The sequence below is a fragment of the Myotis lucifugus genome, unplaced genomic scaffold, assembly GCF_000147115.1.
Source record: "Myotis lucifugus unplaced genomic scaffold, Myoluc2.0 scaffold_89, whole genome shotgun sequence".
In the NCBI taxonomy this organism is placed as follows: Eukaryota; Metazoa; Chordata; class Mammalia; order Chiroptera; family Vespertilionidae; genus Myotis; species Myotis lucifugus.
The window spans coordinates 2,325,445-2,351,147 of NW_005871137.1; the positions used below are offsets into that span (position 1 = coordinate 2,325,445).

General features: G+C 35.6%; 1 protein-coding gene across 2 annotated transcripts in view; it reads right to left on the bottom strand.

The window, feature by feature from the left end:
* Nucleotides 1-520: 520 nt before the first annotated feature.
* Nucleotides 521-25,703, bottom strand: part of KCNJ3 (potassium voltage-gated channel subfamily J member 3) — a 136,333-nt gene continuing 111,150 nt past the window's right edge. Inside the window, exon 3 of one of the 2 annotated variants that reach the window (XM_014457996.2) lies at nucleotides 521-2,224. In XM_014457996.2, coding sequence (XP_014313482.1) covers nucleotides 1,638-2,224 — 587 coding nt within the window. In that variant the 3' untranslated portion in view covers nucleotides 521-1,637. The remainder of the gene's footprint in view (nucleotides 2,225-25,703) is intronic. The other variant, XM_014457998.2, reaches the window with a different exon arrangement.

The window sequence follows — 25,703 nt, forward strand, 5'->3', positions numbered from 1 at the left end:
TCTCTCAAGTATATACAAAACATTTGTCACAAACTGAGTGACAGGTGTTGGGTAGGATAGGTTCCCCAGGTGAGGAAACAAAGTCTGTCCTATTACAACAAATGCCATCAACAAAAGAAAGGCATAAGAAAAGAGAATCGGAGGGAACACTCTGTAAACTGTATCAATGTCTATCTGCTGTGCTGTACACCTGAAACTAACACACACAAAAAAGTGTTGAATGGAAACTGTAATAAAAAAATAAAATTAGCCCAAATTGCGCGGCTCAGTGGTTGAGCGTTGACTTAGAAACCAGGAGGTCATGGTTTTGATTCCCGGTGAGGGCATATACCCGGGTTGTGTGCTAGATCCCCAGTGTGGGTCATGCAGAAGGCAGCTGATCAATGATTCTCTCTCATCATGGATGTTTCTACCTCTCTCTCCCTTTCCCTTCCTCTCTGAAATCAATAAAAATGTCTTTAAAATTTTTAAATTAAAAGAAATCTCTGGAAATAAAAGAAGACACTCAATTAGACATATATATTTAAAACATAAATATTTATCATCTCTTTCAGTGTATTGTTGTGTCTCCGCAAGGAAAAATTATTGGTTTTTGAAATGACAGAAGTTTCAGAAACAAAGTGAAAATTGACTCAGTTTGAAACAGGGACCATTAATTATGTAATTTCACACATTTTCTGCATTCAGTACAACTTGGCTACTGACTATCACAATGATTCAACATTTGTTCAGAGCTCACAGTTGTGTTAAATCATATACAAAACAGGTGTCCAGATTTTAATTAGTCCAGGAGAGGACCAATTCTCAAATTAATTTATCTTTATTTCCCCCCAGTACTAGCAAGTTTTAAAAATTGTAAAAAATCTTCAACATGTTGATATACTCTAAAATTTACAAGTTAAATATATAATGGTTATATTTTGGCAGGGCCATAAATAGCACAGACTTGTGTGACTCCCTCATATAAAGTACAATTGAAAACCTTTCAGGACCTTAAACAGCAGAAAACATTAAATTAGATTTTAAAAATGACAAATAATTTAAGGCTAAAATATTTGGTATTAATAATTAATGCCAGTAGCCTTCCTAGCCTAATAAAGTAAACATGCACAAGAACTACAACTCTGAACAAAACATCACAATTTTATCAGATATATATGTATGTATGCATGTGTGTGTTCATATATATATGTATATATGTGTATACACATATACATACATATATATAGTTTTATCGCCCTGAAAGATATCTATTCATCTTCGGCTTAATTTACATATTAGAAATGTCATGGAGAATACCACCCCTTTAAATATATATATATATATATATTTCCAGAATATACAATATAAATATACCATATATAAATCATGCCATAAAACTAAATGCAAAATTTGCACATTATTGCATGCATGATGTGATAATACATGCCCGTTAGTAGGAATTTCCTTATGATGCCCTCCCTTCACAACGTTTGCTTTCTGCACAGTAGTAGTACATGGAAATAAGGCTTCTCAAATAAGCATATCTGACTGGGGAGGAAATGTACCTTTCAGATTCCTTAGAGAGGATTCCCTCATCAGCCAAATATTAGATTATTACTAAATCCAACAGTAAATGATGCCTAAGAGGGTGTTTGTTATGTGAATCGATCAGAGTTCATTTTCCTTAATTTGGCTGGGAGATTTCCCTCCATCCTGGCTCCTCCCCCAGCCATCCTTTGAAGCTTTGGTGGCAAGTCAGCCACTGACTGGCTCATGGGATCAGACAACATCTTGGTGGCTTTAGATACCAGTTTTTCTTCTGAGTTGCCAGGAACTGAGCTTATTCGTTGAAGTTTCATGGGCAAATCTCCCAAGCTGTAGGCTTTTTCTGAGGTTGTAGAACTCATCCTCAAGAGTTTCCTGGGAAAGTCTTCTCTTCCCGTCATTTTCTGCAGCTTAGATGGAAGTTTTGTACTAATGTCATCTAGGCCATCTAAGCAATCCACAGAATTATGTCTTTCTTTGCTGTTAGTTATGGCTGGTGCTATTAAGGGGGACGACATAAGAAGCATTTCCTCCTGTTCTTTCACACTGTAAGGTGTGGTGGGGACTTCAAATGTTGCATGGAACTGGGAGTAATCAACTTTAAAGAACCCTTCTTCTAAGGAAATTACAGGAAAAAAACGATGACCCCAAAGAACTTCATCTTCAGTGTATGATGTTCGAGCTTGACAAGTCATCCCTGCAAGCAAAAAAAAAAAAAAAGTCCTTGATAAAACTTATGCATAGTGGAAGCACTAAGGAATTTATCTTGGTTTCTTATTTAAGCTTTGGAGTGTCCATCTGAGTAGAATAAGTAACAGAATATGTTAAAAGTTTTCATAAAGGTTGGTAGCTTAGAGGCATATACTTTCTTCCAATAAAAAACATGGGGCACTTTCATGTTTAAAGGGTAATGCACCAATAGCATACTTAATTGTTTATCCATAGACCAAAATAAAAGGGCATTGAATAGCAACAATAGCAACATATTTATCTCTATAAGGAGATAAGTGTAGAAATTACATAATAATTTTCCATCATTCAAGAAACAGTGTGATTAATGAAACAAACTTGCCTTTGAATCCAAACATCACCATCGTGTAAACTTATGAAAGATATTTAACTGAGCATCACTTCCCTATTCTGTTGAACAAAACATGGAAAATAACACGAGTGCCACAGGACAGCTTTGAGATTGAAATATAATAAATAACATGTACAGAAATGTAAAATATGTTGTATAATGTCTACACACAGTTTGTTATTATAAATGACAGCAAAAATAACTAACCCAAATATTTCCTAAATAAATAAAAGTTGGAAATATGTCTTTGCTAGATAATGGAAAGTCATTGTGGTGGCTCCATTTTTTTGGACCTTTAAGGCCAGGTAAAGTTTTGGTCAAGTTAGAAATCTACATGCTAAAATCAGTAATCTGGGCCATGTGATGTTTCAAGTTCTATTCCTGCTATAAAAATCTCTGAAACCGATGCTGGATATCAAATGCCAAATTTTGTTATTTATTTATTATATCACTTGGACATTTACCTCATGCTAGTTTGTTTTACTCAAGTGTGTTCTCTTCATAAACATATATTTAAGACTAGAGGCCTGGTGCATAAAGGTTGATAGCTTAGAGGCATATCCTGGCCTGCGGGATCGGGCCTAAACTGGCTCTCCAATGTCATCTAAGCCATCTAAGCAATCCATTATAATGCTGTTGAGAATTTGAGATAAGTGAAGAGTACAGAACAAAGCCTAGTATTTAGGCAATGCTCAGAAAATTACGACTGCTGTGCTTATCCTTCTGTAGTGATCACTTGCAATTCCCGTTCTTCCTGTAAATTAGTCATATTGAATTAACATAAGGAAAAATTCTGACATATTAGTCATTTGTCCCATATGAGAAATAAAGAAAATTAAATTTAAAAATCACTAGATATCAGATAGCAAATCTCTTTTTTAAATGGTCAATTAAATATCCAAAAATGTTTAAAATATAGAAAAAATGCATTACTTATGTTTGCAACATTTAGAGTTTCTCAATATTTTCCACCTGTTATCTCTGATAACATAATAGCAGGAGAGACTGACTGTGGACTCGGTGTATTGCAAAGGCCTGCAGCAAGCTGAGTGACTAAATCCATTATCATACTTCGGTAATTATCCCAAGAATATTTGCCAGCACTTTAACCTTTGTTTGTTCTTCTGCTGTTTCTTTTACACTTTTATTAGATACAGGTACACAAACATCAGACATTTCCATTTTAAAAACATCATAGTTTTTATACATGGTTTCACTTCAAAATACTCATATGCAATCAACCTCTGGATAACGATATGAAAGCATTAAAAGTTGGATAACAAGAAACGTCTATGATGGTCACACTGTAGTTTAAACAATGTGCTAACATAACATGCAATTGAGAGACCACTTCGTTTTACAAGTTATTCCAAAAATGGTGCTAAAAAAATACAAATTCCAATTGAGAAGATTTAAAGTATAACTATGTTTTCTAAGAACATGTATGTATCATAGTGTTCTTCCTTCTAGAATGTGTTATTTTCTATTTCTTACTCTAACCCAAATTATTTTAAAATAATTCATACTTGGATCCATAATTGAAAATGTCACTGGAATCAAAATTAATGCAGAAAAATAGCATTATTCAAAGGGTACGATATGATGCATCACTTAACTGGCAATGCAACTGTTTGCATGTTTTAACCAGATTCCAGATTTGAACAAATGTGATGAAAATCAACACAAGCTCATCTCTGTGGAAACTGGCAAAGCAACAGATGTTGCTTCTGGAAATAGCTGGGACTTTTGAATCCTTAGATGAAAAATATTTTTTTGAGGGGGGGGTGGGGATTTATTCTGTAAACTGATTCATGGATAAAACCTCTATATATTATTGTTTTATCTAATTCATTCCAGTGTCAATATGTCAATCTAAAAGGACAGAAGCAATGTAGGCTAACGCCTTTATTTTTTACTTTTTCCTTTCCTGATTCTGCCTTTCCACCATGCTATTACAACCATCTATTGAACTGAATTGAATGTTCATTCAAATAAGAAGCCTGAACGCTTTTTAAGTGAACATGGCAAAGTGAGTTGTTATTTGACAAGTCCTTAATTCACCTTTCAGAATTCTTCTAACTCAATATATCCTGGTCAGGGGTGGTACATATGTCGCCGACATGAGGTGAGTAGGAGATTGTTAAATACAATATAACCAGGCCAAGGGGGATGGCTGACTGCTGAGACACAGAAACTATCAAACAATCAATAGCTTCTGCACAGTGGAGGCTTTATCGTAACCTTACTATAGAAGGTGGGAAGTGAGAGAGAGATTGGGAGTGGGGAGAAGGGGGAGCCTAGGGTGGAGGTTGGGGGAGAGAGAGGATTCTCCTATAATGGTATCAGTTTCATTATGTACGCTGTAAATAAAAGGAGAAAAAAAGCAAATCCTCAATTAAGTCATGTAATAATAATAATTGTTAATATTCCTTTAGGGCTTACTACATGCAAGTGTCTTTCTTGAATCCTCAGAACTACTCTGTAAATTAAGGGCTGATTTCATTAGTTTCACATGGACATTGTGATGATTAAATGAATATATATAAATTGCATGCACAATAAGTATTGGCCATCTTTTCCCAGAAGAGTCCTTAAATACAGGCTATACTACTATTCTACAAATGGCATTAATACATACACTCACATTCACACACACACACACACACACACACACACACACAACTGCAAAATTCAGCCAAATCATATTTTGTTTTTATTCCTTAAATCTATCATTTTTGCCTATTTTTCTTCAACAGGGCAATTGATGAATAGCTTAGCATGCACAGTATGAGTTATATTTACAAAGTAATTTTCTAGACCGCTCTCTGGTTTGCTCTGAAGATTATTGAACAAGGTCTGTAGCTGTTCCTTCCCTAAAGTACTTCCAAAAGTTCACCCATCCCCCTAGACGTAATAACTGTGATGTTTACTTGGCATTCTCTGCACGATCTCTACTATCTTGCACTGAACTGAACCCAAATTTAAAGAATAAACTTTTTGAGGAAGCAAATGATACTTAAAAGAAATCTTGTTAAATAAAACATAAAGACACTGTGTACACCACTGTTCAATAACACTACCATTGTGACATCAGGCTCCTCAGGGATATAGGCTGCAAAGCTGCTAAGAATATGTAACTGCTTCCAGAAACTTTACTTTTCAAACAGACGCAATCTCTTTAAAGCTCAATGTACTCTGTTCAGATAGACTTTTTAGAGAAGTTTCTGGCACGGAGTCAACCCAGTATTATCCTCTATTATTCACAAGCAGTTGTTCTTACCATGTGTTCTCCTGTATCAGTTTGCTGTTATTGCTCAAGCTAGGTCAAAGAATTCTAAAAATAAATAAAAAAATAAAAACAAGAAGGAAACCCCGATTATGTTTGTTAGAAAATAAAGTGTCAATAAGAAGTTTAGTAACAAATATTTCAAAAGGAATAGTTTAGGTTTCTAAGTTCTCAGAAGAACAAAAGAAAGGAAAGCCGATTTTCAACCATGACCACTAGAACACGTTAGCTCCCAAAAAGAAATATAAGTGCACCTAGGTGCTATAATCAAAGGCAGGTAGAAAATCCAACAGGGAATTCATGGTCATACTGCTAAAAATATATTTGAAAGACATGAACTTTGAATATAAACTTGAGATTGTTGCTGTTTTAACCACACACTTTTAGTAAGACCTTGGGCATATTATTTCAGTTATCTGAACCTTGACTGAGATAAAATATGGATAGTAATAAGGGATATGTAATTTGTAGGTTTATTACAGTTATAAATGATATATTCTATTTAATGAGTCTACTATATTACCTGAAAATAGCTACCATTAATTGGTAGCTATTATCAATCATTATTATTATTGAGGTTCCAATTAACTAAAAGGTCGTCTTAGATATATGTCAATTCTTTAGTGATCACCTAATTTCTTAGACTCCACTTAAACAGATGAAGTAATTTCCACCTTGTTAAGTTCTATTAATGTGATATAGACCATGTTGTCTATACTTATTTGGAGTATGAAAAAGGCCTATTATTACACACATTATGAACTGGATCAAGTCTAGCATTGTCCATCTGACCTGCCCTGCACTAATGTGACTAACTTTACAGTAGTAACTACATCTCACAAAATAGATTACTTCTGCTGCACTACCTCTGGCTCTCCACTCTCACTTCATATAGAAGTATGACAGAACTTTCCCAGTATACTCTCAACTGACTGCCTTCATTCCCCTCATCTAACAATGGAAATGTTCCATTCTTAGCACTTGGTTTTCTCTTTTCCTTCATAGTATCTACTATAACATGCTTCCTTGTATTGCCAATTATAGAAACACTAGAGGCCCAGTGCACAAAATTCATGCATTGAAGGGTCCCTAGCAGCTGTCGGCTGCCAGCCAAGGCCTCCCTCTCTACTCCCGACCGGCCCTGCCCCCTGGTCGAACTCCCGGTTGAGGGGACAATTTGCATTCTATGCTTTTATTATATAAGATTAGCAACCTAAATTCATTCATGTTATTGTTTACTCCTGTAAAGTTATGACCTTTAGCTTCCAAAACATCTTAATGCCATAATGTCATAGACACAATGCAACCTAATCACTGTTGGGAAATAACCCATATTATAAGACTGACATCAGAAAAAATATTTTTCTAAGAAAAGATGTAATAAATTTCTATTGTAAAAGAAAACAGAGCATCTTTAAGATGACAGTGGAATTAATTTATTTTGGAGAAAATGATTCCTAGTCATAGAGAAGAAAACTGTTTGAAATACTGTTGGAAGCAATAACACATATGTAAACTTTTAAAAAATATTACATGTAAGTTAGAATAATTAAATGTTTAGCTTAATCCCTGTTTTTAAAAGATACTCCTAAAACTTTGCTTTCAAATATAAATTCATAACTATTTTGTGTGGTGTGATGGTGGAAATAGGTTGAAATCCTACCCTGCCCTATTGTGATGGTATAAGAAGGTAGGGATAAGTAACTTTTAAACCAGTGATGGCGAACCTTTTGAGCTCGGCATGTCAGCGTTTTGAAAAACCCTAACTTAACTCTGGTGCCGTGTCACATATAGAAATTTTTTGATCTTTGCAACCATAGTAAAACAAAGACTTACATTTTTGATATTTATTTTATATATTTAAATGCCATTTAACAAAGAAAAATCAACCAAAAAAATGAGTTCGCGTGTCACCTCTGACACGAGTGTCATAGGTTTGCCATCACTGTTTTAAACTATGTAATATTAAAACAAAATAAATAAATAAATTGAAAAAAGAAACAAACAATAACCCCCAAAATTACTATCATGTCTTCCTAGTTCCTTCAAAATCTAGTTCTAAGTTACCATTACATTTTATCTCTTCTAAAAACCTTAGTAATAATAACCATAATACATGGTAAACAATACCAGCCAGTTCCTAAGTGTTTTGTACTATGTATGTTATTGTATCATTCCCTCCACCACTCTAAGAAGACTGAACTATTATTTTGCTCATATGACAGATAACAATACTGACATATCAGGAGGGGAAATATCTTATCCAATGATATATGAAAGAGATGGTTGTAGTCAAGAAATACACTCAAGCCCTCCAATTCCAGAGCCAGCTTTTTTGACCTCTATTCTATTCTGCTTCTATTTTCTTGGACAACTTTCCCATTAGTAACTATTGTTTTCCATGCACATTTCTTGGTCCATGCTGTTTCAATGGCTTGAAATGTCCTCTTCCATCTCTCCACCCATTGACATAATAATTCATATTCAAAGCTCAGATCACATGCTATTAATTCTATGATTTAATTTTAACTTATTGACTTTTATATATATCACTGTCATGCACACATGTGCACATGGACAGGCACATGCACCCACATTCCTCACTACCTAGGTACTGTACATATTTCAATGACATACACAATTAAGTTCAATCAGTAGTAGTACTTAACATTTATTAATTTATGACACATCTTTGTTCTGCCAGGCACTCTCCTAGGTGCTAAATTAAAAGGTGCCATGGCAATGGAAAACAAAACAAAACAAGGATGAATCCTTTCAACCTCCATGTTTAAACCTAGTCTTGAAAATAAGTAGTAGTTAGCCACACAGTACATATCCACAATGTGAGAAAAACCCATTCTGAGGTGGCGAAAGACATTTACACACATTTTGTTGTATAACGTTCCTATTTGTTCATTCATTCAGTTAAAGAATGATATTGTATTAAGAACAAGCTCTTAAGGGAGCTCTTATCCACCTTGGCATCTCCAGTATCCAACATTGTACCATGTATCAGATACTCAATGAAGTTTTGGGGAGAGACAGTAGGAGGATTGTAGGAAGAGGAAGAATAGAATGGTTAAAAATGCCTGTGCAGGAGAAGTTAACTTCTACACACTTTAGCAATTTATTTACCACCAGGAGTAATTGTCAATGGCAAGGAATATAATTATTAATAAAGTAGATATCTGTAATATGTCCCTCGCTTGGCCTGCAGGATCGGGCCTAAATGGGCTCTCCGACATCCCCCCGAGGGGTCCTGATTTCAAGAGGGTGCAGGCTAGGACCAAGGGACCCCACCGATGCATGATCGGAGCCAGGGAGGGACTGCAGGAGGGCTCCAGGGTGTGTCCAGCCCATCTCGCTCAGTCCCGATTGGCCAGACCCAGCAGCAAGCTAACCTACCAGTCGGAGTGTCTGTCCCCTGAAGGTCAGTGCACATCACAGCGAGTGGTTGAGCAGCCTTAGCATATCATTAGCATATTATGCTTTGATTGGTTGAACCACTGACTGGACAACTGGACACTTAGCATATTAGGCTTTTATTATATAGGATGCTTTCAAGGAAAAGATCAGGTCTACCCATGAACTCCAAAATTGGCTTTGAAACATGTATACTAAAAGTTTAGTTTGATCAGTAAGTAGGGTGGAAATTCTCAAAATATAGTATATATAATCACTCTATAAAATATGAATAACTCTTGCACAAAGAAGTAAGACACATTTGCTGGTAAGTTGCATTCAAAGATAACCAGTTAGTTTATAATTTCACTTTTGCAAAATTATATACCAATAAATGTATTGTCTACATACTTTTACTGGAGAGGTGAAATTCATCTGCATTTAACTATTAAATCACATGATAACTAAATTAATTGCATATTATGATACACTTGTATACTTGATCCTAGTTAAACCTAGTTTTGGAGAAATTTCTATCCCTCATGAAGCTATAACAGATTATTTTATAAAATAGGCTTACTTAAACACACACACACACATATTTTTATTGATTTCAGAGAGAAGGGGAGGGGGAGAGAGAGATAGAAACATCAATGATGACAGGGAATCATTGATCAGCTGCCTCCTGCATCCCCCACAATGGGGATGGAGCCCACAACCCAGGCATGTGCCCTTGACTGGAATCAAACTCGGGACCCTTTAGTCCACAGGTCAACACTCCCTCCACTGAGCCAAACCAGCTAGGGCAGGCTTACTTTTTATATAGGCTGCTACTTCTTTTTAAATCACTAACTAAAGCCCTTTTATTAACATCTTCTTTGGCAGAAATTCACATACATTATGTTTGCTTGCAGGCTTAGAATGGAGCCTGAATAAATATTTGCAATTCAGCAGTTGTTCTGGTTCTATGCTTTTCAGGGAAAGGTCAGAGCATTTTGCTTCTAATTTTGCTGTTATGTTATTTTTAAGCCTAAATGAAAAATAAAGTCCGAATAATTTTATGAGAACTATTACTGAGTGTTTTTTATTTTAGATGTGGAAATGCCACATCACAGCAATAATCACAAATACATGATATTTTAGTACATCTATTTTAAAAGAAAAATGAATGATTGGTTAGCACCGTGGTTGGCAAACCGCGGCTCACGAGCCACATGCGGCTCTTTGGCCCCTTGAGTGTGGGTCTTCCACAAAATACCAACACACTCAAGGGCCAAAGAGCTGCATGTGGCTCGTGAGCCGCAGTTTGCCGAGCCGCAGTTTGCTGACCACTGGGTTAGCACATGTAAGTCTTATGAAAGAATTTTATTTTCTGCCCTCATAAACAAGTATTTAAAAGTCAAACTATTAAGTGTTTCCCAAATTACATAATTTCTTATCTCCTTTGATAGTATTTTAATTTACTTTAATTAAAAATATCTCAAAAAAGGCAAATATATAAAAATGCTGAGAAAAATATCATATAAAATGCAAACAGTAACTTCCTTAAATTTGACATTTGCAGAAAGCAAATAATCAAACTCTGTAGGTTTATGTTAAAATACAGCTCAACTCCTAAGGCAGCCTAGATATTCTCCCAGGTTTTAAATGACAAATGATCTGTCAACATGCATTCTGTTAATGTAGAGAACCAAGGTCTAAGGGTAAAATTCTCAGCTGGCCTGGTGACTTTCTGGGGAAATTTTATCACATATATCTTGGCAGAATGTCATATAAGTTACTAGCAGAACTGTTTATATCATATAGATGATACTAAGATATACAACATATAAAACTGCTTAATATCCAAAGGCTTATTAATGTTGCAAAAACAATGTAGCCAAGTTCTAATCAAAGAAGTTAGTGAAGAAAGAGGAAATGCAGGTGAGTTAATCCACTTAGAATATTGTAAATCAAACTTCCAGGCCAGATGTCCACTTAGGAATTATAAGATGGAATTAATAACTGGTAAAGAACAGACCTATTTGGTGGCCACAGGTATCAATTTTGTGTTATTCATAATCAGATACTACAATTTATATATTCTACCAATTTTAACAGACTTTTCAAAAAAACAAATGCAAATAAGTACTAGAAAATAGCTTAATATCATGTTATTTTATTTCAAGTAATATCTTACTCTGCCTGATAAACAATACAGAAGTTAACAAATTAATATTTCATTTGATTGACCTAAAAATACAAATACAAAAACTGAATTGTATTTGTTTAATCCTCTTTCATATATATATATATATATATATATATATATATATATATATATTAAACAGGGAGACAGGGAAGGAGAAGGAGAGAGATATAGAAACATCAATAATGAGAGAGAATCATTTATTTGGCTGCCTCCTGCATGCCCTCTACTGGGGATCTAGTGCCCAACCCCGGGCATGTGCCCTGACCTGAATCAAACCATAACGTCCTCGTTCCTGGGTTGATGCTCAATCACTGAGCCACAATGTCTGGGCATCTCTTTCATATATATTGACATAAAATTATCCAAAATTATTCTGAGACTGTTTCATTCACTAATTCATGTCTTTATTTAACCAAATTTCTACAGAAAGAAATGACAGAAATTTGCATTTGGGGGATGAGTCAAGAATAATAGAACTATTTTAAGTGAAATAAAAAGAAAAAATATTTGAGGTAATGATTTTCTTAAAAATGGGAATGAAAGCTAATTGGCAGGCTAGTTGAGGAGTAACTTTTATTTCAGATATATAATTATGAAGTAATTTAGGTAATCCATAACAGTACTATCATCTAATATCTACTGCACATATATTCTAGAATTTATGCTACAATATTTAAATAAATTATTTTGTTTTCAAATTCCCTGTGGAATAGTTACTATCTTCTTTTTTACATGATAACCTTGCATCTAAAAAATGGGTAAAAGATCTGAACAGACACTTTATCAAAGAAGATATACAAATTGCAATTGCTCATATAGAAAGATGCTTGACATCATATGTCATCAGGGAATTGAGAATGAAAACAACAAATGCTGGTGAGGATTTGGAACAACAGGAATTCTCATTCATTGTTGGTGGAAATACAAAATAATACAGCCACTTTGGAAGACAGTTTGGTGGTTTCTTACAAAATTAAACATGCTATTACCAGCAGGTGGTCATCCCCTGAGGGGTCCCAGACTGAAAGAGGGCACAGGCCGGGCTGAGGGACCCCCCCCTCCGAGTGCACAAATTTTTGTGCACTGGGCCTCTAGTTACTATATAATCCAGCAATTAGGCACTTTAGAATTTACCCAAATTTGTTGAAAATTTAATGTCCACACAAACATCTACACACAAATATTTATAGCAACTTTCTGCATAATTTCCAAAACTGGAAGCAACCAAAATGTCCTTCAATGGGTCAATGGATAAACCTGGTATATATTAATACAAAGGGATATTATCTATACTAATAAAAGCCTAGGTGGTGTCTCACCCCCGCATCATCACAAGATGGCTGCCCCATGTCATCACAAGATGGCCGCCCCTACATCGTCAGAAGATGGCCAGCACAAGATGGCCAGCAGGCGAGGGCAGTTGGAGGAGATCAGGCCTGCAAAGGAGGGCAATTGGGGGCAATCAGGCCAGCAGGGGAGAGCAGTTGGAGGTGATCTGGACTGCAGGGGAAGGCAGTTGGGGGCAATTAGGCCAGCATGGGAGGGCAGTTGGGGATGATCAGTCTGGCGGGGAAGGGCAGTAGAGGGCTTCAGGCTGGCAGAGGAGCGGTTAGGCATCAATCAGGCCAGCAGGGGAGTGGTTAGGAGGCAATCAGACCGGCAGAGGAGTGGTTAGGGGGTGATCAGGCTGGCAGGCAGGTGAGCAGTTAGGAGCCAGCAGTCCTGGATTGTGAGGGATATCCGAGATTGGAGAGGGTGCAGGCTGGGCTGATGGACACCCCTCCCTCCTGCCCCAGTGCATGAATTTTGTGCACAGGGCCTCTAGTTCAATGATAAAAAGAAATGAGCCATCAAGCCACAAAAAAGATATGAAGTAACCTTATCTGCTTCTTCCTCCAAGTAATACATCATTTTCTTAATTTTCCTTGGGACATCAGTTCTTTAAGTACATATAATATCTAATAAATGGTGGAAAAAGTAGTGCTTATGATAAATACTATTATATAAGACTAGGGCCCAGCATGTGAAATCGCATGAGACCCAGACTCGGTGCACCGTGGGACGCAGCATCAAGGCACCTCCTGGTGACCGGTCTTTGGTCGTTACAGCATTACAACCACTGGGTTTTTATTATTTAGATTTAAGCTTATGCTATTTAAGAGCATATGCTAGGATCTTAATGAAGAAATGTTCCTATTATCATAAAAGAAAGGGGAAAGTACATTTACTATTTTTCAAAAGAAACAGAAGGTAAACATTCAAGACTTCAATCTGCCAGAGGCAAATTTAACATGATACTTATAAAGCTTAAGCTTCAAGGACTTTCACTAGCAGGCATCTTTTCCATTTTCATAAATTTGATTTCATAATGTTGTATTCGTTTTTTCCCCTTAAAGAGAATGTTCTAAATGATGGAAGCATTCATCCTTGCCTAGATTTGCTCCTGGGGAGTGCAATAACGTAATCAAAACCAGGTTCACAACTTAGACTGCAGGCACAGTTAAAAAGATTTGCCATGACCTTGAGAGATTATTTTGTAATTCATTGGTTCTTGATATTGATTAACTTTGGAAGGAGATTATACATTCTGTCTACCTTTTATAGACATTTCCCATTTCATCTCCAGGCCACATCTCATTCATAGAAATTGGCCACTGAACACTATTTCTTAACCTAATCTCATGTGCCCCCTCCCCACACCCCAAAGCTAGTCCACAGCACCTGACAATTACCTTGACCTTCCTCTTTCCATTCTTCTCTTTCCTGGAGGACTAGATAAATGCTGTAGACAAGGAGTCTTTGGTACTCTACATTGAGGGAAAATTGTACTTATCATCTGAAAAAAATGTGTTACTCCACTCAGTGGGTGGTAAGTGATGTGTTTTATCATAGGCTTGACACTGTCTGATAGTGTTTTGCAGAAATCACCTTGACTGTTCAAGGCAAGACTGAAGCAGGTACAGCAGTTGGGAAGCTGTGGTAAAAGACAGCTACCAAGCAAGTGTCTGTGAAGATGCATCGAAAAGATATTTATTTAAGAGGCAAATTTAACAGGACTTGACAACTGATTGGATTTAGAAGGTGAGAAAGACTGGCAACCAACGATTTCTTATTGTTAGAATGATGAAAATGGCCATGCCATGAAATTTTACTTGTACTTCTTGTAAGAAATGGGAGATTAAAATAGTAAATTAAATCATAACATTTTGTTTTCTTAACTTTAGAATTAAAATTGTCAGACAGTTTTGTACCCTCGAGCCTGCCAATTTATAGTCCTAGCAGCCAGTAGCATGAAAGAAATAACCATCTTCATCTAATCATTAAAGAAAGAACAGTACTTCATGCTAAACTGTCTCTTCATTCTCCTAAGCTCAAAGGAAATGTTATGACCGAAATGTCACCTCAAATTCCATTTCTATATCTGGCATTAATTATAGCTTCTTTGTTTTACTCCTGGTCAGACAGAGCACCGGCCAGGTCTCAGCCAACTAATCAGATTAAAGAAATGCATGACGCGAATCTTAACACAATTGTTTCTCCAACACTCTTTTCTGAACACATAGGATCAATAATCTTCAAGTGATCTAGATGAAGTTAAAATATAGTTTTAATGGAAGCCATTAACTTTCCTATAATTAATAGGAATCTATTGGAATGCAGCCATAATTCACTATTCATTTCCAGGAATATCTGAGCAAAATAGGCAAATAAAATGCACTTTATAGCCTGGCCAGTGTGGTTCAGTGGTTTAGTGTTGACCCATGAACCAGAAGGTCACAGTCAGGGCACATGCCCATGTTACCGACTCGATCTCCAGTAGGGGCCATGCAGGAGGCATCTGATCATTGATTCTCTCTCATCATTGATGTTTCTATCTCTCTCTCTCTCCCTTTTTCTCTGAAGTCAATAAAAATGTTTCTAAAAATAATAATAAGAAGAAGTTGTATCTTATTAAGGAATATGATGAAACAAAGAATTATGCTTATTGTAAGATGAATAACCGTATGGCCTGCACAGTGCAACTGAAGAAACTCAGAATAGTTTGAGTTAGAGAGGACTCAGGAAATACCATCTAAAACACCAACTGTATCCAAGAGGGAAACTGAGGTACAGAGGAGTAACCTCCTGTACATGTGCCAGCATTAACTATTTTTACCTATGACACAATTTTGTTTATAGATGATGTCAACACCAGAAAAGTGAAACGGGAACATGGACTCACTGACCACATAATTTGAATACAATCTAAATCCCAGCTTTAAACTGAAGAGTTGTGATCTTGTCTAAGTTATCTAGGTTAATTTAACTCTCAGTATAACTTTTGTTACATTCTTAATTACCCTTTATTTTAATTAATAGCTCAGGCTGTTAGAAAATGTGAAGGGAATGGTCATCTGTCTCTTTCTCTACTGCCATTTAAAAACAGTATCTGTATTTCAGTCCTTCAGCTTATCCTGAGGTCCTATCAGCTACACCGACCTCTACTTAATTAGGGTAAGGAGACAAGTAACAGAACTAAGAGGGTGAACGAAAACATACTATTACACAATTATTTTTAAGTTTATTAATGTAGACCTAAATATTCTATAAAATCTATTATATATGCCAGCATACCTAGCCTAGAGCATTTTTTGCTGTAATGAAATGGTTAAGTAAATTCTACTTTCCCACTGACTTTTGTTTGAAGAACTTAAACAAAATATTTTACCCCTAAATCTATCTTGTAATTTAGAGCAAAAGTTCTTGATTTTGAAAGGATATAAGGCTTCACATTCCTGAAAGAATGAACAAGAAGAGAGAACAAGAGATTTCCCACTTCTGTCAGAGGGAGAACTTTCCAAGGGAGCAGCCTGGGTGTCACGCCTCCGCCTAACCTTGTGCTTCACATTAGAACAGAATAGCCTTTCACCTGAGCTAAGATCCATATGAACTGCTGTTCTCGTTGCCATCTCCATGATGACATCTCTCAGCCCTGACGAAAATTCATGATTATAAATAGGTGGGCCAAACAGGTTTCATCTCTGTGCTAGTGGACTCATGAGTCTAGCAAAGAATATATTTTTAAATACAGCATTTCATTGAAGTTTGATGAATTTTATTCCAGGCTTTTTTGGGACACAGAGCTGATGCATTCACCATGGTCATTAGAAGTCCAGGAAAGTGAAGCTTTCCAAGACAGGTAAGGAAAGAGTAAGCTGGGAGGAAGACTGTCCCAGGCCAAGAGCTCTGCATACCAGAGGGGAAGCCAGAAAGCACCTCATGTATATATTGAAGAAAACCAGTTGTGGACCAAGGAAGAATAGAAGGGATGAGACACCAAAAAAGAAGGAAGGGATGAGACACCAAAAACACAGACAGTGACCAGGTCATGGGAAACCATGAAACCATAGTAAGCAGATTAAACTTTAAAGGAAATACATACCCATTGAAGGATTTTAAATGTATCACATATCTAGCAAGTGATCACTTCCCTTTGGGATTTATTTCCTTTTAAAATTTTCACTTTTATAGCCTCTGAACATGGTCATTTTTACATGTGCTTTACAAGATCCCTTTTCTGCAGACCTTATTGTTAAGCAGTTGCTTTGGCCTGCATGCCCTGGAAGGTTAACTAGAAATGTGTTTGTTATGTAAGCTATCATCTAGTTACACAATCCTTCATATGGCTCTTGAAACATCCTTTTCTTGTGGCTGCATTTGGCTTCTTGGTTTCCATACATGACAATTTATACTTATGGTCTACTTCATATGATTTAAAAATACACACTGTTTTCCCATTTTGTAAATGCATTTACATTTTTCTCAGGAGAAAGAGTATCATTGCAAGAAAGAGCTATATCTTAAGCCTCTTTCTTTTTAGACCTTATTTTCATAATCATGAGCCATGACATGACCCAAGCCAAAAATTTACTCAGTGCCTTTGCTGCTATGATTATCCCATGTATTTCTCATGATATGACTTGACACAACTGCCCATTGCCTTGGTCACACCTGCACTAATACAGCTTTTGCAAGTTTGTGACTGTGGTCTATAGGAATCTTCATCTGTTCTGCTTTATCTCATTGCCTTTGGGATTTCTAGATGGCTTTGCTTAAACTGACTTAAATTGGCCCAGTTTGTCCCACCTGAAATTTTTCTCTATTATTTGGATATTAATAATAATGTTTCTACTTTATTTTTAAAATAATTTTTAATTTTTCAATTATAGTTGATGTACAATATCACATTAGTTTTAGTTGTACAACAGAGTGATTTGACATTTATATAACTTACAAAGTAATCACTCTTATATACCTAGTACCCACCTGGCACCATACACAGTTATTACGATATTATTGATTATATTCCTTATGCTGTACTTTTTATCTCAATGACTATTTTGTGACTACCAATTTGTACTCCTTAATCCCTTCACCTTTTTCACCCATCCCTACAAATCCCCTCCCATCTGGCAACCAATCAAAATATTCTCTGTGCCTATGTGTCTGTTTCTATTCTGCTTGTTAATTTATTTTGTATTTTAGAGTCCATGTATACATAAAATAATATTGAATTTGTCTTTCTCTGTCTGACTTACTTCACTCAGTACAATACTCTTTTTTAGGTCCATTATATTATTGCAGATGGCAAGATTTCATTCTATTTTTAAAAAATTATCTTTATTGTTAAAAGTATTACAGATGTCATCTTTTTTTTCCCCATTGACCATCTCCACCGTGTACCTGCCTCCTCCCCAGGCCTTCACTGCACTATTGTATGTGTCCTTGGGTTATGCATATACACATATAAGTCTTTTGGTTAATATCTTAAGCTTCTTATAGATTACTCACTGGTTTTGTTTCAGTGGTAGACCCTCAATGAACACTTGCCTTTTAAATTACTTTGCAAGGACTAAAATTTGATGCAGTGTGACTTTGAAATTTTACGCACTGAAAACTTTGTTGGAATGAAGGGCTGATGGTTAACATTTAAGGAGACTGACATGAGTATTTTCATAAATAAATATCAATAAAATAATATTACTGTAATGTAATATCAAGTGTAGAATAATTTAAAGCCAAATAGATTTTCCCCACATTTACATCCCTTTAAAAACCAAAGCGAATAATCCAAGTACTGCACACCAATATCTTTTACTTCAAGAAGGTGGTAGCTCTTTTAAAAATTCACTCATGCAATTCAACAGTTATATGATGAGTGCATCATTTATGCTAAACATTAATAGGTAATGACAGTAGAGAAAAGTAAATGATATAAACCCTCTGATTCCACAGAGATCATGGCCTTATGCAGAAGACAAAATTATAAATAAATACCTCACAAAAAGCAACATGAATAAAACAAAAATGTATGTATAAATATTGACACAACAGAAAATCTAATCAATACTGGGCATTGTGGATGAGAGGAGAAACACTATTCAACAGGAAGCAATAGATGAATTAGTCTTGTAATACACATGTAATTTATATGATTGAGAAGGGCAATATAAGACAATGAATGGATCTATTCAAGGGCTAATGAAAGCAGTAAGATTACAGACAGGAGATTACATGTAAGGATGTTGGCATTAAGATCGATGAGGTTGCCACATTAGATGCTTGAAAAATATTTGTTGACTGAGGAAAAAAAGAATGAATAAATAAAACCATGTGTTATTGTTGGACTTTGGTCATTGACATGATACGGGAAGAGAGAATATGGGAAGTTTCTATGGCATCTCATTCCTCTTTAGTTTACCCTGACCTTTTTTCCACTTCTATGCTCTAATTCTGTATCAACATTAACTGTTCCTTATGGTATCACTGTCTTTTTATTTTTCAATTATTCTTTATATTATTACATTAATGTATAGAAGTACATGGCTAAAAGTCAACTCTGTTGCCTACGTATGATTTATACACCATACTTTTTGTTACTGCTTGACCAATATTATTTTTCAATATGAATTATTAGAAACATCTGTTAAAGTCCAAGATGTTAAAAATGAATATAATGGTATTATGTACTTCATTAAAATAACATCTTTCATATTAGAAAATAAATTCAATCTTTAATATTTTGACAAAATATCCATTCTAAAGCAACAAGAGTGCCATCTTTGGTGTGGTTCTGCTATCAGATGCAGGTTCTCTTTTTGTTTTTTGAAAGGTTTTGGTGCTGGTTACTGTAAGCTTTCTTTATTTTTAAAAATTTATCTTATTTTCTTTTCTTTATTTTTCCATCACCATTTATCCCCTCTATGCCCTGTTCTATCTCTACCCATCACCCCCCAGCAATCACCACACTGTTGCCCATGTCCATGAGTTCTCTCTTGTTTTGCTTGCTTTAAATGAGAAAGCTATTCCTAGGAAGATGAAAATATAATTAATAAAAAAAATTTTATATTACTCTGCAGAAAATGATTTATAGATAAATAGATTTAGAAAAGGTACTGGTAAAATATTTTTTAACAAATTTCCAACTTCTAAAGCTTTGCAGTAGATTATTTTTGAATAGATTATTTTTGAATAGTCAACTGCCTATTAATTTACCCACGAAAATAATGTATTTCAAGGAAATATACATTGTCAATGTTTTTGACTCCTGTGTTTAGGCTATGACTTCTCAATACATTTCCACACACACACACACACACACACACACACACACACATGATCTTAGGCTTTTTGAAGAATTGGCTCATTCCAGATCTTAGATAATAAAGCACAAAATGAGACTCTTACATCTTGTGATGAAAAACTGTCATAGTCTAGTGGGTTTGTGTAAAAAGGACACAGGAACCAGGCTGATCTTAGTACTGATGAAAGATGAAGAATTTCAGTATGAAAAAGTATAACAATGCCCTGACCTGTGTGGTTTAGTGGGTTGGGCGTCGTCCCAGGCACAGAAATGTTGCCAGTTCAATTCCCAGTCAGGGCATATGCCCAGATTTTGGGCTCAATCCCCAGGAGGGGGTATGCAAGAGGCAACCCATTCATGTTTCACTCTCACATCAATGTTTTTCTCCTTCTCCCTTAGTTCTCTAAAAAAAATCAATAAAAAATCTTCAGCAAAAGAATAAGTACAATTAATAGAAACACTATGTATAAAAAATCATGAGCTCAAAATGACACTTAAAAATGTATTTCCCAAGAGAAATATGGATATAGATATATAGATATATAGATAAAGATAGATATAAAGAGAGATAAAGTGTTCAAACAAAATAAAAGAGAAAAATAAAACCTCTGTGTATATTTTTAAATACTCATCTGAGGATATGTTTTCATTGATTTTTAGAGAGAGAGGAAGGAATAGAGAGAGAGAAGAAACATTGATGTAAGAGAGAAACATTGATGGTTGCCTCCCTTATGTGCCCCTAGCGGGGATCGAGTCAGCAACCTAGGTATGTGTCCTGACCAGGAATCAAACCCACAACTTTTTGGTGTATAGGCTGATGCTCCAACCCACTAAAATACCCAGTCAGAGCAAAATATGTGGTATTCACTGGAGGTAGCTAGAGTACTAACTTTTTATTATAAAAATTGGCAGTTAAAGGGAGAAAATTAAATTTCAGGGTGTTGCAGACTGAATTTTGTACTCTCAAAGTTTATATATCAAATATGTAAAATCCAGTAACTTAGAATGTGACTGTATTATAAGACAGGGCTTTTAAAGAGAGAATCAACATAAAATAAGTTCATAAGTATGGGACTCAAAGCCAATATGACTGCTATTCTTATAAGAGACAGAGAAACCAGGGATTCATGAGCCAGAGAAAAGGTGGTTTAAGGCCACACTGACAAGATTGCCATTTACACACCAAGGAAAGAGACCTTAGGAGAAACCGAACCTGCTACATCCTGGTCTTGAACTTCCAGACTCCAGAACTTTTTAAGGGTGTTTTAAACCATCCAGTGGGTAGTAATTTATTGTAGGAGTCCTAGGTAACTAATACACAAGGTAACTAAATAACATTAAAGGTGTTTTGTTTTGATTTTACATTGTGATTCCAGATAATAAATTGTGAAATAAATAATAAAATTAGAAAATTACCACCATTTTGCAATTCCAAATGATTCAGGCAATAATCAATGGATACTAAAATCATACAGAGAATTGTTAATGGAAAAATGCACAATGTAAGAACCTGGCTGCGACCAGGAGGATTATTTTATTATATTTATTGGGGTGACATTGGGTAATAAGACTATATAGGTTTTTGGGGGAAATGGAGGACATCTGTAATACTCTCAACAATAAAATGACTTTTAAAATATTTTTTAAAAGATTATAAAAAAAGGGTCATCTTTCATCACCATATATTTGGCCTCATTTTCCTTTGATTACCCATCTTACTCCCCTTGGTTCTGGTAACCACCATACTATTATCTGTGCCTATGAGTTTCAGTTTTATATCCCACATATAAGTGAAATCATATGGTTCTTAGCTTTTTCTGACTGATTCATTTCACTTAGTGCAATATTCTCAAGGTCCATCAATGTTGTTGCAAATGACAGTATTTCATCTTTTCTTACGGCTGAATAGTACCCCACAGTATATATGTACCATATCTTCTTCTCCATCTATTGAAGAACACATTAGATGTCTCCACAGGATTGGCCACCGTGAATAAGCTGCAATGAGCGTAGGGGTGCTTATATCTTTACAAATAAATGTTTTCAAAATTTTCAGGTAGATACTCAGCAGAGGGATTACTGGATCACATATAAACTGTATTCTTAATTTTTTGAGGAAGTGCCATACTGTTTTCCACAGAGATTGTAGCAGTTTACATTCCCATGAGGGATTTCTGAGATAGAGGAAGGATATGTTGTTCCCCCATAACTTAGAGGAACTCCAAATTATACATGATATCATAAAAACACATTCTATTTCTTGTCTTAGTCTGTTACAACTGCCGCAAGGAAAACCAGACTGAGGTGCTTAAACAACAAAAAATTATTTTCTCTCAATTCTGGAAGTTGGAAGTCCTAGATTAGCCAATTCAGTTCCTGAAGAGCACTTTCTTCCTGGCTTGTGGACAGGCCTCTCTTGCCTTTCCTTTGAGAGCCAGCAATCCTATTAGTCTAGGGCCCCACCCTTATGACCTCATTTAACCTTAATTACCTCCTAAAGGCCCTATCTCCAAAAAATCATATTATGCTTTTGGACTTCAACATATGAATTTAGGGGGAGGGGCATAATTCAGTCCATAGCATATGACAATGGAATATTTGTTCTAACCCCCCTGCCCCCACCAAGGGGGGTACAAACATCCCAAATGATAAAGTCTGGCTCAATATTTTAATAAAAATTCTGCACAGGGATTTTCATTAGAACATGAGAGGGGAACAATTATACAAAAATGATTATCTCAGTTTCTGACATGAAATAAGGACATTTCTTAGTTGATTAATAAGTATGACTTGCTTGTCCAAGATTTTACCTTTCTAAATCATCTTGTTACCCACATTTTGAATCTCAATTGTATCAATGTAAAATTTATACACAATAGGGGCTGTATATAATGTATAGAAACAAGTGGACTATAAAACAAAGGTTAAAATAAGAGGAAAGCATAAAATTAAAGGAGAAAAGGTCTAGCAATTAAAAAGCACTTTCCAACAATGAAATCTATTAGAGCAGGGGTAAGTTCTCCCAGGGGAAGTATAGAAGTCTTATGGACCCAGTCATTCCAAGTAGACGTGATAAAAATAATAAAAAATGGCATTGAGAAAAGAGTCCCTCATGAGAAAGATAGGGGTAGGAGGTTGATTAGATAATCTAATAGAGCGCTCCTTTAAATTCCATGATTCTAATGTTCTATGAGATTTTCAGACAGTTTGATCACCCAGTGGAGAGACGTTAATTTCATTTTTTATGACGTATCTAATAGGTGAACAGCAGTCATCTTGAAAGCTTGGCCTGGCTTGATCTCTAGGGCTCGTATTTCTGGCACAGCACTAGCTGCAGCTCTCACAGAAGCCTCAATGAAACCGATAATTACTAAGTAATCCCTGTGCACCGTTTCCCTCAGACATCTAAGGCTCACACCAGCACTGTTAATACAGAATTATTCAAATTTAAATCAGAAGTGTTTATCCAACACTGTGATGAGATAAAGTGATGTGAGCCTGCTTATCATGATTACGGTTGCAGATTGCAGGTATTATTAGAATGAAATAGGAATATGAAATTCATGGGAAGAAAACCCAACATAGGCTCTTACGATCAAGAGGAAGAAAAGATTGCATGTTGAATGTAATGCGTGCACTAAGTGCGTGTGATCCTTTCTTGTTTCCTCACATCAATCACTTTTTCAACTGAGGACTGCTATGACGTCAGACAAATGCCTCCGGTACACCGGACTTGCCAGAGAACAAAAGCAAAGTCAAACCAAAAACAAACTATGATTTTTTTTAAAATCACTGATAGTATGATAACTGTAGTATGATAACTATTTTTAATGTAAGAATTTTTAAAAACTTTAAAATTTTTTTAAAACTTTAAGTACCAACAATCAGCATTCCCTTATGTATCACAATTTTTACTCACAATAGCTATTTTTCTAAGAAAATGTTTGGTTTATGTTAACTAATTCATTAAATTAAAAAGTATTCAGAATTACTCATAAAGAATTTTTTCAATTATTTACAATTATTTCAATTATAAATAATACTGAGAATCTACCACATGCCAAGCAAAGGAACACCCTCATGAAATTTATATTTTATGGAAAGACAAAAAAATAAACAACTAATTGAATAACATCATTTTGGGCAGTGATAAACTCTCTAAAGAACAATAAAGCAGTGTGATGGGGCATGTATTCACATAGTGGGTGTCAAGAAACACCTCCATGATGGGCAAATGTGTAAAGAGAGCAAAGGACACTGAAAATATCTGTCAGAATAGGGTTCCAGAAACAGGACAGTAAATGCAAAGGCCCGGAGGTGACTGCAAACGTGGCAAGTAGCAGCAACAACAGGGCATGAGGCATTGAACATGAAGAATTGAGTCGGGGAGTCTGCTCCCATGGGCCTTGTATCTGAAAGAAGGAGATACAGGGTATAAGGAAGACAAGAAGGGGATCTCTTCCTAGTCAAAATGTGTGAGCTCTTCATGCATAAGCTGATGCATCAGTGCACATGAGGTTAATGCTGGGGTGACCCATACACTTTCCATCTACCAGCATTTGATTCTCTCTGGTGAATGTGTGCCTGTGTAATAAACCTATAAATAAATTACAAAGAAGGACACTGTTGAAAGCTGATTTTACAATCAATATGAATGTCTAATGCAGTGTTTGTTTTTTAAAAAAGAAGTAAAATAAAGGACTGAATAAAATGCAGTAAGCGTTGTTTGTTATTAGCAAGTATTAATATAGCTTTTGGGCCCTTGCCAGTTTGGCTCAGTGGATAGAGCATCGGCGTGGGGATTGAAGGGTCCTGGGTTCAATTTCGGTCAAGGTTACCACAGTTGCAGGCTCCCGGCCCGTGCCCTGGTCAGGGTGCGTGCAGGAGGCAACCAATCAATGTGTTTTTCTCACATTGATGTTTCTCTCTGTCTTTCCCTTTCTCTTCCACTCTCTCTAAAAAATCAATGGAAAAATATCTTCAGGTGAGGATTAAAAATATATGCATTTTTGGAGACAGAATTAACTGTCAAGAATTTTTAAACCCCTGTGTTTTCTCTACAGAGAGTTAATAAGCATGTATGTTCATCTTTTTAGGACTGAGTTAAGTTCAAAACATATATTGAAGGAGCTGAAAAGCCAAAAAAAAAAAAAACCCACAGAAGAATATTTACATAGAAATATGGCTTAGAGGTAATATTTATATTGAATAGAAGTCAAACAAATTAGGCAATTCATACTTTCATATCTGCCTAACTCAGGGGCAGCAGTAACTATTCCTGCACATCCTATAAGCCATAAATAGACAAGCTTTGCTTCTGTGTAAGTCACGGTGCCTGCTTTAACTGTCTTACCTATTTATGGGTGTGATCTTTTCCAGACTGCTCTCTGGCTCTAAAAGTATTTTGTTAAGTTACCCATCTCACAATAAATCCTTTTGTTACCTTGTTCTTAGGATATAAGAAAGATCTTAAAATGTTCCTTGGTGGCCAACTTTCACAATAATGCACATAATATATCACTGATTATTAATTTTTCCCTGAGGAGGAACATTTTAATAATTTTATCAACTTAATAATACATTGAAAGATTTC